The sequence below is a fragment of the Piliocolobus tephrosceles genome, chromosome 3 (assembly GCF_002776525.5).
Source record: "Piliocolobus tephrosceles isolate RC106 chromosome 3, ASM277652v3, whole genome shotgun sequence".
In the NCBI taxonomy this organism is placed as follows: domain Eukaryota; kingdom Metazoa; phylum Chordata; class Mammalia; order Primates; family Cercopithecidae; genus Piliocolobus; species Piliocolobus tephrosceles.
The window spans coordinates 149,062,076-149,077,324 of NC_045436.1; the positions used below are offsets into that span (position 1 = coordinate 149,062,076).

The 15,249-nt window shown below is 41.9% G+C and overlaps 1 protein-coding gene across 1 annotated transcript in view; it reads right to left on the reverse strand.

Annotated features, from left to right (window-relative positions):
* NWD2 (NACHT and WD repeat domain containing 2) overlaps positions 1–14,867 on the reverse strand; it is a 221,674-nt gene extending 206,807 nt beyond the window's left edge. Inside the window, exon 1 of the mRNA XM_023224679.3 lies at positions 14,399–14,867. Coding sequence (XP_023080447.1) covers positions 14,399–14,549 — 151 coding nt within the window. The 5' untranslated portion in view covers positions 14,550–14,867. The remainder of the gene's footprint in view (positions 1–14,398) is intronic.
* Positions 14,868–15,249: the final 382 nt, after the last annotated feature.

Sequence of the window (15,249 nt, forward strand, 5' to 3'; positions counted from 1 at the left end):
CCTACAGGTGCAGGTGCTGGCAGAGAAGAAATTTACATACACATTTTGAGGTCCATGGAGCGTTAAGAGTACACCCCTTGTGCTTACCCACCCACTGGAGCAGCCTCTACAGCATAGGTCTGCCTTGATCCTACTTGTGATATCAGGAAAAGTGAAATTAACGTTTTCCCTTGACACAGTTAAGACTAATTTTCCAAAAGAAAAAAGGTGAGGGAAAACAAAACAATTATACAATAAGCATAAGGGACAAAGAATAAGTTTCTAATATTTTAAAAATCTTAGCAAAAGAACCAAAGCATTTAGCTGAGCCCTGTATTTCCTCTTCTTCAGATAAGCACACTGGCTGCATTGAGGAAAGCAGGCTCCTTGCCTCCCTCCACCTGCTGACGCTCAGACTGTCTCACTGTCCTGGAGAGGCTGGACTGTCTCAGTTTCTAGCCCTTTTCAAATTCCAACCTTAATCACAAAACCCATTTCTGTTTCAAAACTCCTGGATGCCTGGGCCTTCTCCCTCATTCCATTTTACTCTGAGATCTGCAAGCTTGAATTAACAAATAAATGATTAACACTTTCTAGATTCAAGTCATCATCCACCTATGCCCAGTCCCATTCATTGACTCACTCAAAAGACCCATCTCTAGCAACCACCTCCATCTCCAAACATCTGCACCTCTAGGAGCACAAATGCTCTTTAGTTGCTATAATGTGAACTTTCAATAACCACTGCAAGAACACAATAAGAATGATCAACTTACAGTGAAAGTTGGTTGGGTCATTCAACAATAGTAACTACCTGGAATTAAATCGTCTTTCAATCATGCATGAGATTTGTACCAAAATCCCGGCTAGAGAATAGTGACTGCTCATTTTTATTCAGTGCGGTCTTTCCCACATAAATGTGGGTACCACAGGCTCTTTGGAACTATGAGCAAAACTATGCAAATCTGAACTTAAGCAAACTATGCATTACAGTCTAAAAGATTAAAAGGACTAGAAAAATGATATACGAACCTTTATGTCGGTTTAAAGCAACATTAAAGGAATTCTTTGAAAGAAATTATTATTTTTTAGTATAAGAATTTAGCACATCTAACTTTAAATGGCGAAAGTGCAAACCTTTTATTCTTTGAATGTCATTTTATTGAACTCTGCTGGCTACCTGTGATTTCAAAAGAGTTGTCCTTTCTGGTAGGTAGCTTTTTGAAAAACCAGCTAGTTTCTGCTCTATTATTTAGAGATGTAACTTATTAACTTAATATGTTATAGTTTGGGCTGAATTCATGTTTATGTAATTAAGTCATCATTTAAAAAATTTGGTGTTTTTATGTAGTCCTTTCTAGCTAAAAGCATATATGATCATATAGGCGGCATGATTTGAGAATAATGACCCATTTTGTGCTATAGTGTTTTTAAGAAGGAAGTTATTCAAGGAATTCTCATTTCCATAAAACTGTGATAACTCTATATTCTAGAGCTTTTAACAAATTCTGACCTATAATTTTTAAGTCCTTAGTATCTTTCAGGCATTGTTTTAGATGCCTCAGTGTAGTATTTCATTTCTTTCTCACCACTGCCTTGTGAGGTAGCTGTTATTGCTCCAATTTTTCAATTGAGAAATGAGTCTAAGAAGACTAAATATCTTATCCAAGTCTGGGAAAATCTTGGGATTCAAACCTGAATCTAACCTTCAAATTATTCATTCCTAGGACACATTATAATGTTTGTTTTCTTTTACTAATTTATGTATTGCTACATAACAAACCCAAATCAGTGGCTTAAAACAACAGTCATTCCTTTTTACCCTTGCACCTGCACCTTGGGCAGGTTTAGGTGGGAAGGCTGGTCTCCACACCACACGGCCACAGTCAGTGGGGGAAGCTCAACCGGTGTGAAGATCTGCCTCCCAGATGGCTCATTCTCCTTGTTGGCCAGGTGGTACTGGCTGTGGCCTCCTTTCCACAGGGGTCCTTCCACGGGTCAGTGAGGGTCTAAAAATCAGTGTTTCAAAAGACAGAAAGTGGAAGTGGCCAATCTCTGAATGCCTGGGCCCCAAATCTGGTACAGTGACACCTCTCCTATATTCTGTTGGCCAAATCACAACCCAGATTCAAGGGAAGAAGTCACAGACCCCATCTCTTAATAAGAGAGTCCCAAATTTCAAGGGCCACATTGCAAAACCCTAAATTTCCAGCATGGCAGCGATTTCACTAAATTGTGAAATCTCCCAATTTGTGAATACTCTTATCCTTTTTTGGGTAAAACCTCCAAATGGTAGCTTCTTAGAGGAGAGAAAGATCTTTGGATCTTTCTTTTTCCTACATTTTTTTTTTTTTATATACTTTAAGTTCTAGGGTACATATGCATAACGTGCAGGTTTGTTACATATGTATACCTGTGCCATGTTGGTGTGCTGTACCCATCAACTCGTCAGCACCCATCAATTCATCATTTATATCAGGTATAACTCCGCAGTGCAATCCCTCCCCCCTCCCCCCTCCCCATGATAGGCCCCAGTGTGTGATGTTCCCCTTCCCGAGTCCAAGTGAACTCATTGTTCAGTTCCCACCTATGAGTGAGAACATGCAGTGTTTGGTTTTCTGTTCTTGTGATAGTTTGCTAAGAATGATGGTTTCCAGCTGCATCCATGTCCCTACAAAGGACGCAAACTCATCCTTTTTTATGGCTGTATAGTATTCCATGCTGTATATGTGCCACATTTTCTTAATCCAGTCTGTCACAGATGGACATTTGGGTTGATTCCAAGTCTTTGCTATTGTGAATAGTGCCGCGATAAACATACGTGTGCATGTGTCTTTGAAGTAGAATAATTTATAATCCTTTGGGTATATACCCAGTAGTGGGATGGCTGGGTCATATGGTACATCTAGTTCTAGATCCTTGAGGAATTGCCATACTGTTTTCCATAATGGTTGAACTAGTTTACAATCCCACCAACAGTGTTACCGAAATTGCTTCTGTAAATAGATTTAGACTTCTGAATTTTAAAACAAATGGGCTCGTAAAGGAATTTGTTATTTTCAAGTCTTCTTTTCAGCGTTCATAGCAGATTCTCTCTTTTTTTTAAAGCACTTGATAACTTTGGTTAACTTTCCTTATCACACGGTGACTTCAGTAGTTTCTGAATTCCATTTTAATTAGAGTCTTCTAGAATATCATTAACTGAGTGAGATCTTTTCTGAAGCTACTCTTCTTTGCTTAGCAACAAACTCATATGCAGGTTCCACGTCATGTAAGTAGATTTTTCAGTCTATTTAACAGTTTCAACACATTCTTCTCCCTTTAGAAAGCTGTGATTTTACCAGTTCTGTCATCTGGGAATTTCTCACCAGTTATTTCTTGGGCAAAATTTTCTTATTTTCCTGACTTGTCTTCTCTGCTTTGCCCAAATAAAACAAAACAAAAGCCTTCTTTTGGTTGTTTACACTGCTCCATTCCTCTACCCGCAGTGTCCACAGTCACACAGACACTGCACACATAAGGATACAGACCAGTCCTCATTCCAAAGCAGACATTACTAGTCACTGCTCTTTTCCACTGAGCCTGAATATAGTCCCACAGCTTTCTCTCTAAAGTATTCCAAGCACTGCTACTGATTCAGAAATTAGACTTATCCGACTTCCAGGATATGTCCTATTCTATCGGGAACATTTCTTTTCCAACTATGACAATTAAGTATCTCTCATCTTTCAAATATTGTTCAAAATCCCTTGTTCTAACTGGATAACCCTTCCTGGCTTCTGCATCCATCCTCTGACATACCTGGAATCACAGCTCGTGCCACCTGTAGTGGGGGCTGGTCCCAATCCCTGGGCTCAACAGTAACCTTAACCAGGAAATGTTTAGTATTATTTCTGTCCCAACCCTCTGGGACTCAGGGTCATATCACTCATGCTGCAGTTCTGGCCTTGGGTTCTAATCCCAACAGCAGATTTGTACATTGTCCCAGGACCTCAGTCCTCCCTTATGATTAGGGGCTGGGATCTTACTGTTTTTGCCAGACACTTTCTGCTACCTTATTCTCCTTCACAAGTCCCCACTTCAGAAAGGGAACTTTGTGCCCAAGACATTCAGACTCTGTACCTGCCAAAACTCCTTCAATTTTTATCTAAATAAACCTTACTCTTCTGACAATCAGATAAATTAAATACATTTCAGGCCAGGCTTTGCTCACTCACTGGGTAACCCTTCAGATTCTATTAGGCTCCTTGATATCAAATGCTTTCCCTTTCAAAAACCATGCTCTCCCTTGGATCTGGACTCACTCTTCTTATACATGGCGGGACCAGTTCCCCACTGGCCACCCCTCTACAGTAGATGGGTGATTTTTAGGTCTGATCCTTCTCAGTCTTTCCCTTTTGGCTAAATTTGAACAGCTCATGCCACACTGGGATATCAGATACAACCTGATTCCAATTATTCCAATCAGCCTTTGTATGTAAACATCCCTTTCACAACTGCAGTGTCTGTAGTTTTTATAGTTGTTTGTCCTGCCTCTTAGATGTGTGAGTCTGAAGAATAAAGACAGCAGCACATACTGTTATTTTTACTCCCTTTCTAACATTCCACACCAACCAATTAGGTGTTTGCTAGTGCACAATGGGTATCTAATAAATACTGCAGTTGATGCTAAGAATAAAACCTGAAGAAGACATTCTGCAGCAAGAAACTCTTTGAATGACACTGTATGTAATAGATCAGATTAAATATTATGAAGGATACGCTTTCAATTTTGCGGTTTCATCTGAGTGAAATTCTGTAATACTCTAGGAATAAGACACCTGACATCTGTGCTCTGCTCTTTGTTTTGAGCGTGCCATTTCACAGTCTTTGAAATATTTTGGATTGAAAATGAGATTTCAAGGAAGTATTTCATTAGAAGGGGGGTATTATTCTCTTTGAATTGCATCCAAGCTGCAGTTTTTCATCTTCTTTATTAACTTTCTATCACATAACTCTCTTTTCTAATTATACATTAGCCAACACACTTCAATGTGCTGAATGAATCCTGTTTGGTTTCAACAAAAATAGAAATGGAAGCTAAAGCTTTGAAGAAGTGATGTAAGCCACTGCTACAAGTTTCACATTTATTTAAATAACATGACCATTATGAACAAAACTTAAAAAAAATTGAGTTGAACTTTAAGCTACCCAGTTTATTAGTTGCTTTATGTTTATAAACAGATTATCTTTAAAGCCTGAATGCTGGCATTACAGATCTTCTGCAGCTGTTTTGGATAGGAATTCATCAATGCTTAGAGTTCAAAGTTGGTCGCTTTTTGACATTTTCCTACTGTATCAGTGAAATACATATTGCCAGGGATTTCTCAACAAAATGGAACTTTTAGTATTTCAACAAATGTTGATATGCCCAGCCTGATTTTTTTAAACTTTTAAGTTCAAGATACAAGTGCAGGTTTGTTATACAGGTAAACATGTGTCATGGGGGGTTTGTTGTACAGATTATTTCATTATCCAGCTATTAAGCATACTACCCACTCGTTACTCTTCCTGATCTTCTTCCTCCTCCCAGCCTCCACCCTCCGAAAGGCCCCAGTGTGTGTTGTTGCCCTCTATGTGTCCACGTGTTCCAATCAGTTAGCTCCTACTTATAAGTGAGAACATGCGGTATTTGGTTTTCTGTTACTGTGTTAGTTTGCTAAGGATGGATTAAAAAAAGAAGAACCTTAGGCTTACTTTATCAAACCTGATTACTTCCTGTTACTCTGTAGAATCACCATTTGCCATTTTAAAAGGTGCTTGTGTGTTTTTACTTTTTTAATTTGCCAATTACCTATTGCTGCATATCAATCTACTTCAAAACTTAGTGGCTTTAAACAACTTATTTATAGAGAAATATGTGACTTTTCCCAAGGCCATGCTAAGAACTTACCTTACAAATGTATTCTGGTACCGAGTATCTGAAACATGTGTACAGATACATGTATATCGTTCCTGCTATTATCTTTAGTAGCTTGTACCTCACTGTCTTCTTTATATGAGATAATGGGCTGTGATGTAATGAGGACCGCCTGGACTCTCTTTACCTCATTTAACCTTCCCAGACTGGAAAGCAAGGGAAGAAGAAACCAGGTAATTTCTGCCCACCTGCTCACTCCTATCCCTTGGGACCTGACCTGTTCCGGGGAGTATGGCTTCACTCTTTCCTCCAGGCTCCTTGTTTTCTGGAGCAGGCCACAGGATGGAAGGTCTCTGGAGGCCCACCACCTCCAATGAGTGGCCAGAAGAATATCTAATTCTGCTATTTAGTATTAGGATGCATGAAGGCATTCTCTTTATCAGGAAAAATGGTGATATTTTGATCTTCTATCTGCAAACTCTTTAGTCTTTTTATCAGAAACTGATTTTCAGTTAGTTCAGAATTTGAGAGGGGAAGAAGGGTGCTATTTACTGAGTTATTCGCAGTCTTCAATAACACATAGTAATAATGACAATAATTATTAACACTTGTTGAAGACTTACTATCATACTTGCAATGACACTGGATTACGCTCTTGTTGTCTCACATAATCTAATTATAACAAAGGGAGGTCAAAGAAACTGCAAAACATAAGGGGTGGTTGTGGTAATTTTTAAAGTCAGCTACTATTTATTCCTCCCTTCCCCATATGCACATACCTCTTCTCACATTAATAAATGGGGTCTAATTCTCCCCACCTTGAATCTAGACTAGCCTGATAACTTGCACTGATGACAGAACGCAGCAAAATAAACATTCTGGGACTTCCAAGCCCAGGCCTTAAGAGGATGAACAGCTTCCACTTCCTTTCTCTGAGGAAGCCAATCCCCTATAATGACTCTTGGGCTGGACCCCTGAAAGATGAGAGAAAAGCTAGAGACGAAGAGAAGACCCTCATGGAGGAGAACTGGGTTGCCAGACATGTAAATGAAGCCTACTGGGACCTTCTAGCCCGGCCAAGTCTAGGCTTAGCTGAAAGCAGCTGAATGACTGACCCAATTCAATACCCCGTGGAACAGAAGAACCACCCGGCCAAGCCTTGCCCAAAATACCAACCACAGAATTGTGAGAAAGAAATCATTATTGTTTTAAGCCACTCAGGTTTTGGGTGGGTAGATACATAGCAATAGACAACCTAAAGAGAAATAAAATAGAAACCTTCACACACTGTTTCGAATAGCAAATGGTATGATCGCTCTGATATACACTACTTACAGAATAATTTTAAAAGATCTATAAGCTGATTTTTTAAATTGCAAAATCATATGTATAGTTTACCTTTATAGTCCAAGTCATCCTTTCTTCCAAATGTCATTTTAAATGAGCCACCTTCAAGGGCAAACAATATCACCTCCAGACATCAGTTTCACTTCTATTCAAAATGATAAAAGCTTTCTGCTGAATGATAAAGACTATTTCTTTCTATTCCCTGTGGAGATCTCATCATTACTCTGCCTCATATTTGATTATCATGCAGAATAGTTTCCATGCCCTGGCTCTATTCATTATCTGGGGAGCCATACTAACCCCTCATTCTGACCCCCTCCACACCCCGAGTTGGTTTACATAACCCTCCTTGGTGCTCCTTTAATGCTGTGTTTGTATCATTAGCACAGTGCTCGCCACATATACATTATTTATGGAAATACCATAAGAGCAGAGACCTAGTCTGTTTTGTTCACTTTTCTGTATGCTAAGCACCATAACAGCACTCCATATAGAGTAGTTGCTTCATGAATATGTACTGCTTGAGTGAGTGAATGTGTCTGCTTCCCCCTGGCTAGATACTATCTCTTGGTGTTGATTATTCATTATCTTTTCCTTCCATTATCTATCTCCTTAGTACTGCAGGGGCTAAAAACCTGAGGTTTCTAGACTTGCTTGTTGCCAGGGTCTGAACGCAATTCTGATTCTATCAAAGGGATGCACCTGCATAAGATCTGGAGGACAAAGGTCCTTCACCAGCAGTCATAGTGGCTAACATTCAGGTTTCAACAAATGTGTTTCTGCAGAGGCTGAGCAGCTACCCAGTACTCAGGGTCAGCTGTGATACCGGCAATGACTTCTACAGTTTCCTACCCTCTGGGTGGCGGCTTTGAAAATATGAAGTAAATACCCAGTGGTGCCCCTGACTTTTGCTCCTCCAACTCCTATAATGATTTCTGGAAGCACGTAATTCCATGAAAGATCTGGGGTAGTTTGTATTTTACTATAGCCATGTGCCACATAATGACATTCCAGTTAAGAATAAACCACGTATGTAACAGTGGTCCCATAAGATTATAATACTGTATTTTTACAGTACCTTTATTATGTTTATTTATCGAGATGGAGTCTCTGTCACCTAGGCTGGAGTGCAGTGGTGTGATCTCAGCTCACTGCTGCCTCTGCCCCCCAGGCTCAAGCATTTCTCCTGCCTCAGCCTCCCAAGTAGCTGGGATTACAGGCACCCACCACCACACTCAGCTAATTTTTATATTTTTAGTAGAGACGGGGTTTCACCATGCTGGCCAGGCTGGTCTAGAATTCCTGACCTCAAGTGATCTGCCCATCTTGGCCTCCCAAAGTGCTGGGATTACAGGCTTGAGTCACTGCATCCAGGCAACAGTACCTTTACTATGTTTAGGTATGTCTAGATATACAAATACCCTCTGTTACAATTGCCTATTCAGTATTCAGTACAATAACATGCTATACAGGTTTGTAGGCTAGAAGCAGAAGGCTTTACCATATGGCCTACGTGTATAGTAAATGGTATCATCTAGGTTTGTGTGAGTACACTCTACGATGTTCATACGATGACAAAATTGACTAATGACACATTTCCCAGAACATATCCCTGTCATTAAGCAATGCATAACTGTACTGAGTTCTAATTTATATGCCTCTATAGACTGCATTCCTTGAGGGCAGGACATATTTATATTGGCTTAAACATACTTGCACAGTGTCTGGATCATGGTAGACTGTAATAAAGATAATAATAAAATAGCAAACATTTATTTAATATTTACTATATGCCCAGCACTGTCCTAAGTGCTTTACATCTATTAGCTTCTGTAATCTACTCAATAACTCTGTGAGACAGGGGATGTCATTGACTTCTTCTACAAATTGGGAAATTGAAAACAAGGAAGTTAAGCAACTTGCTCAAGAAATCATAGCATTATATAGTGGATTGAGCATTTAAATGCAAGAAACCTGGCTCCCAAGTCTAGCTATATATATCTGTATCCAATAATTTCTCTGCTTGAATAACGTCTGCTTCAGGACTTAGAAGATACAACCATTAACATTTTAGAACTCATTTACTATAAGTGTCCTATGTGCATTTATCATAATATAGCAACTCAATATATTCCCCTTGACAACTTAGTTTTTAAAGATGGTCTTGTATCAAAATGGCTGTGTATATGTGTGTGTGTACATATACACACATATACACTTTTTGCAGTATTTTTTTTCCACTACTCATAATGACAATAAAAAGGGAGCCACAGAAATAATCAGGATAGTAGGAAAAGTAAGAAGAATAATGGTGAAGAATACTGATAGGTTTCATGTGAATTTCTCAATGCAGATATTTCTGCCTTTTGGGTGGGGAAGCAAGTTCAAACAATTGATCACTAGTTGTAGCAAATGAACCCATGTACACACATAAAGGGAAAACATGTTTCTTGCTGTTACTTCCACTGTAATGGAGAACAAACTTTCCTATGGAGACTCCAAATGCATGAAGAGTCTGGGAAGATGCAAAGCCATGCAGACAAAAGAAAACCAAGTGGTAATGGTATGAACACCTGATCAACACTGTGGACAAGAGTTCACGACTCTCAGTAATGACCAGCACAGAAATCTGTGCTGGACAGAAAAATGCATTAAGTGTTCGAATATCTTTTTCTCCACTTCAGATATCTTTTTGCATGCAGAGGGTAATGCACTAGTGTAGGATGCTGTCAATTACTCCTTAAGGGAGGAGAAGTATCTTAATCTGATGGCTGCAGTTGGAAGGAAAATCTGACCACGATAGCCCAGCCTCTGCTTCCTCTCTCGTAAAATTGCCATTCTCCTCTACTTCTCCATGTGTTAAGGTTTAAAGGGATCTACTCTGTCCATGAGCCAGGAAGAGTGGTCTGTGCTCTGCCCACTGCTAACAGTGACTGGGGGTGAAGCCTGTCTAATTCCTGGGTTCAATATTGGGAAAGTACCTTGCCCAGAGTTAAAACCATATTCTCCAATAAAAGTCCGCATCTTTTACCTGCAATTCCAAAAATCTTCAAAGCTTTGAAAATAAAAGATTTCCTCCAATCCATCTGGTAACAAAACCTGAAGTGACCTGAGTCCTTGATGGCCAAACCTGACCTTGACTGACATGAAGCTACTTATAATCTGCATCACTCCACTTGGAGCTTTGCTATCTGATACAACAGCCACATGAGCCTACTTAAATTTAAATCCATTAAAATTATTTAAAATTAAAAATTCATATTCTTAGTCATACTAGCCACATTTCAAATGCTCAATAGCCCTATGTGGCTAGTGCTACCATATCAGATAGACATTTCCAGCATCACAGAAAGTTCTGTATAACACTGGCTTAGACTGAACTCATGTTTCCTTATACACCTATTCATATCCGACATGGGTTGTTACCCCAGGCCCCACATATTAGACAGTATATAAGTATTTTTCCTCAAAATCTGAAAAAAGAGATTCCAAAATCACATCTGGCTCAGATGATCACAGATAATGGATTGTGGACCTGCATAATTTTCATCAGTAATAAAAGTGATATTTTGGTTTTCCTTCTGTGTTAAGACTGTACCTTCCTGTAAATTGATAAATAATGAAGACAGAGAAGAGGAGGACCTTTACACTCTAATAACAGGGAGAGAATCTGGCAGGTTCCTCTCATCTCCATATGCATGGGCTATTTAGGCTAATCACAGTAAAGGATTCTACGTGGGTTTTAAAATAATCTTTCCAAGGAGCTATAAGTGCTGTTCTGGCAGAAGTACAGTAGCTAAATGACTAGAAAACTTCCAAGGATTGATGAAGATGTCACAGATGGAATTTCTATGTTGGGTGGGAGGTGGAACTAGATGAAGTCCAAGGCCCATCCATTTAAGAAAATCTGGGATAATGCTATCACCTCCCCCACATGGGTCCTTCTCCAGCATCTTCCACATGGTGGGGACTAGTCAGAGGCAGATACACTTCTGGACAAGAATGTGTCAATTGGAATCCAGCACATTCTGAAATTTCCTTGAATGCCTGGGGCTACCTCTTGGTGGGAGCAAAGTGGGTCAGCATAGCCATGTTCCCTGCCAGCTGTTCATACTCTTTAAGTCTGACAGTCAGAAGATGCTGGACAGTGCTTATGCCCCCATCTGGATTGTCTTGTCCACATGGTGTGAGATATTTCACAGAGATCTGTCAAGAGCCTAGGCTGGATAAAATAATATCAAGAGAAGTGTTTTCAGGGTCCTCTAGGCTCTACTCTGTTTTGCTCTGCTATATTAATTCAGGCAAGTAGTATAATTTGATACAGCCTCAGTAATCTCATCTGTAGAACAGATGGAATATCCCTGGTCCACTACCCAGAGGGTTGTTTGAGGATAGAAATCAAAATTAATATAATGAACTAATACATGGGAAAGTAATTTTTTCATTCTAAAGAAATTCTATGGCCAGGTGCAGTGGTTCATGCCTGTATAATTCCAGCACTTTGGGAGGCTGAGGCAGGTGGATCACCTGAGGTCAGGAGTTCGAGACCAGCATGGCCAATATGACGAAACCCTGTTGCTACTAAAAGTACAAAAATTAGCCGGTTGTGATGGTGGGCACCTGTAATCCCAGCTACTCAGGAGGCTGAGGCAGGAGAATAGCTTGAACCGGAGAGGCAGAGGTTGCAGTGAGCCGAGATTGCGCCACTGCACTCCAGCCTGGGTGACAAGAGCGAGACTTCGTCTCAAAAAAAAATAAATAAATAAATAAATAATATTCTATTCATTCTATTATCTATTCCATTCTATTATCTTCATTACTGACGGGGAAATTCCATGCAAGCCTTGTACAGCATTACCTATTAAAACAATACTCCAAGCAAAATCCTTGCTGGGTTCTGAGTATTGCTATGAGTTCAACACAAAGCAGCTTTTATTTAGAACATAAATTGGATTTCCGCTTGTAAAGGAAAGCATGAGATAATGTTCTCTGTCTTAATTTGACAGTAGAGAGGCTCTTCAGTATTGGCCAAGAATCTAATATTGGATCGTACCAAAACACAAGCATTTGCTTTCCAAATTGCATCCATAAAGATCACACGGTCAAGTGCTGCCTCTGACAGAGCATTTACCAAGGTTTTAAGGCTTCACATTCAGATCATTAAAAATGCCCATCTGTCTTTTTTATTTAATATGCCATCAGCTCTCCACTTTGGATAAAATCTGAGATCCTGCCCCTATTGAAACTTCCCAGGTAAGCTTCACGTTTGTTTTGTTTGTTAAGATCCTTGTGGAAGCTGTTCAGCTCAAACCTTAGCCAAAGGGCATGACTGGCTCCTCCCTCCTGTTCGCTTTCCTAGGGTTAATCTATGCTAAAGCTTTTATTTCAAGAAACTAGGGAATTTGAAGAATCACATAGACAGGCTTAAAAAATGACATTAACCTTGAGTACTAACTCAATATTAAGCTGATAGTATAAATTCACTATCGTTTTTATCTTAGAAATTGCAAATCTAGACAGCAAGAAAAATTACACATATTAACAGAAATTTTTATTGTATTTTAGAAGCAGCATTTTTAAAGGAAAAGAGTGATTTAGCTAGCTTCACGTCAGCAGCAGACCGAAACACATTTCATATGACTTTATTTTAAAGCTCAGAACTAAAAATGTCTAACATTTAAACATTTTCTACCAAAATTCTCTCACTTAAAAATGTTCTAGCAATATTTTAAGAAGTAATCCTGAACACTTAAGTTGCAAATTTCCTTAAATAGGCTGAATATCTCCACTTCTTTTTTCCTTTAAATCCAGATTTAGGTACAAATACTAGAAGACATCTTTGAGATAGAATGATTTTTTTTTGAGTGTACTGTATCATCCTAAAAGCCTCCTTAAGTTCTTTGAAAGTGAGCTGTAAACTGATAAAAGGACAGTCGTGCCGTCCCCCCAAAGTATATCGTTTTTCTAATACGAATTAGTGCATGTTATCTTTTTGATTCTCTCCCCAACTCCTTCTCATAATTTAAGCTTTACCTCAGACTTCTGCTAGTGCTAATTTTTCCGAAACGGTAATTTTCTAAGAAGTTACTTTTGTGGGTCTTCTCCGAAAGCTTTTTCAAGAAACCAGAACCTTGGGTTTTCAAATGAGAATTATATCCAACGATCGTTTGAATGTGGACGTTTCTCCTTGACTCTTCTCCACCCAAAGGTTTGTTAGAGTGTAGAAAATGGTAATTCTCAAACCTCTCACCTCTGTCAGTCTCCTATAGACTCATAGCCAAACATTTTTTTTTTTCCTAGAAAAGAGCAATTCCTGCAGTTTTATCCAGCCCCAGTCAAATACATCCTTCCTTCCCCAACCCCCCACTTACTGGAGATGAAATCTAACGTTGAGGACTAAGGACTGGAAGGTAGCGATGAGCCAGGATTTGACCGCCCAGCGTTCAACCTCTGTGGTTGTGAATGCAACAAGAAATCAACAAGTTTTCAGGGAGTGCCTACCAGGTGCCTTAAGCAGGAACATCATTGAGTAGGCTAGGTTCTAGATACAGGAGACCAAGCCCTGTGACCCATCGGAGAAGATGAGCTCATCCTGCGCGCTCCACCGCGAAGCCTGTTCCGGGACCCACAGAGCGTGTCCCCCTCGACCTCCGGTTCGCAAAAGTCTGATTGGCCTCTGCAAAGGGCACCATCGCACCTGCAGGAGGAGAGGCTCAAGGAACTCACCTCGCCTCGGTTGGAAAAACTGGCCAAGGAGAGAGCCCCGCACTCAGGAACCGGCCTCGGGGAGGAGAGCTACTGTTTGCGTTTGCGGTCATCTCGGAGAAAAAAAACTGCTTAAAAAAGGGCGGGGGAAAGGAGGTGGTGGTGGCGGCGGCAGAATAGTGCTTCCAGGAGGGCCGGCTAATGCCTTGCATGTTTCTCGGATTGACCCGGGGGAATAACCCTGGGTGGAGAATGGGTGTCCTAATAGAAGTGAGCAGGCAAAACCGACCAGCGAGGGGAGAAGAAAAGTGATTCAAATTAAATTCCCACGCGCTCAGGGCGGCCACGGCTTTAGCTGGAGAAAGGGAGTGCAGGGCGCACCGGGCTGTAGGGCGGACACACACTCTCCCGCTCCCGCAGCGCTGACGGACAGAAGGACGGACGGGCAAACCCGAGCGAGGGACGTACCTTCAGGGTTGGCGCTGATGAAGACCCGGACGCTGCGGCCGGCGGGCACGAGGTGAGAGGGCAGGGCTGTGAGGTTACCAGAGAAAGCTGCCCGCCGGAGCGCAGAGTCTCGGGGACAGGGCAGCTTGGTGCCCGCGCCTGCCGGCCACATTGCCCTCTGGGAGGAACAGCCACTGCCGCCGCCGCCACCTCCTGCTCCTCGGGTTCCTGCCCGCGGCTCCGCGGAACTGCCGGGTCGATCTCTGCAGGCGGCGCGGCTCAGAGTCGCTCCGAGCCCGAAGCGCCACTGGCGAGCTCAGTGGCGCACAGCACCCGCCGGCGACGAGCTGCCATACGGACCCTCGGGCCCCTGTCGCAGAGGTCTCTTGGCCCTCTGGGCCTCCGCCTTTGCCCGCTGCCAGGGCTCAGAGCAGCAGCCAGCTGGAGCGGGAGGTCAGCGTGGCGGCGGCTACGCGCGCAGCGCCGGTTTGCGCCGGGAAGCGCCGGCGGCCATCTCCCCGCCCCCGCCCACCGTGGGAGGAGGGGGCCGCCAGGCGGCAGGGGCCGTGCGAGCGAGGAGAGCAGATGAAACTTTATGTACGAGAAGGCGTCCCGACTTTATCCGAGTCCGCCTCTCTCGGGCACAGAAATAACCTGCGGCTTAGAGGACGGCCGCGACTTGGGCGCGGGGGCCTCGGGAGTGCGCAGGGGTCTCCCAGGCTCCTCTGTGGACAGCCGAGGGCTCCTGGCTGTCTCCGTGGTGGAGGACAAGAAATCAATTAGCCTGAGATTTCTATTACGCCCCCTCCAACTCTCCTAACGGTCACACGAGCCCTGAGAATTTTCGGGAATCCACACGCGCGAGCGTCTGC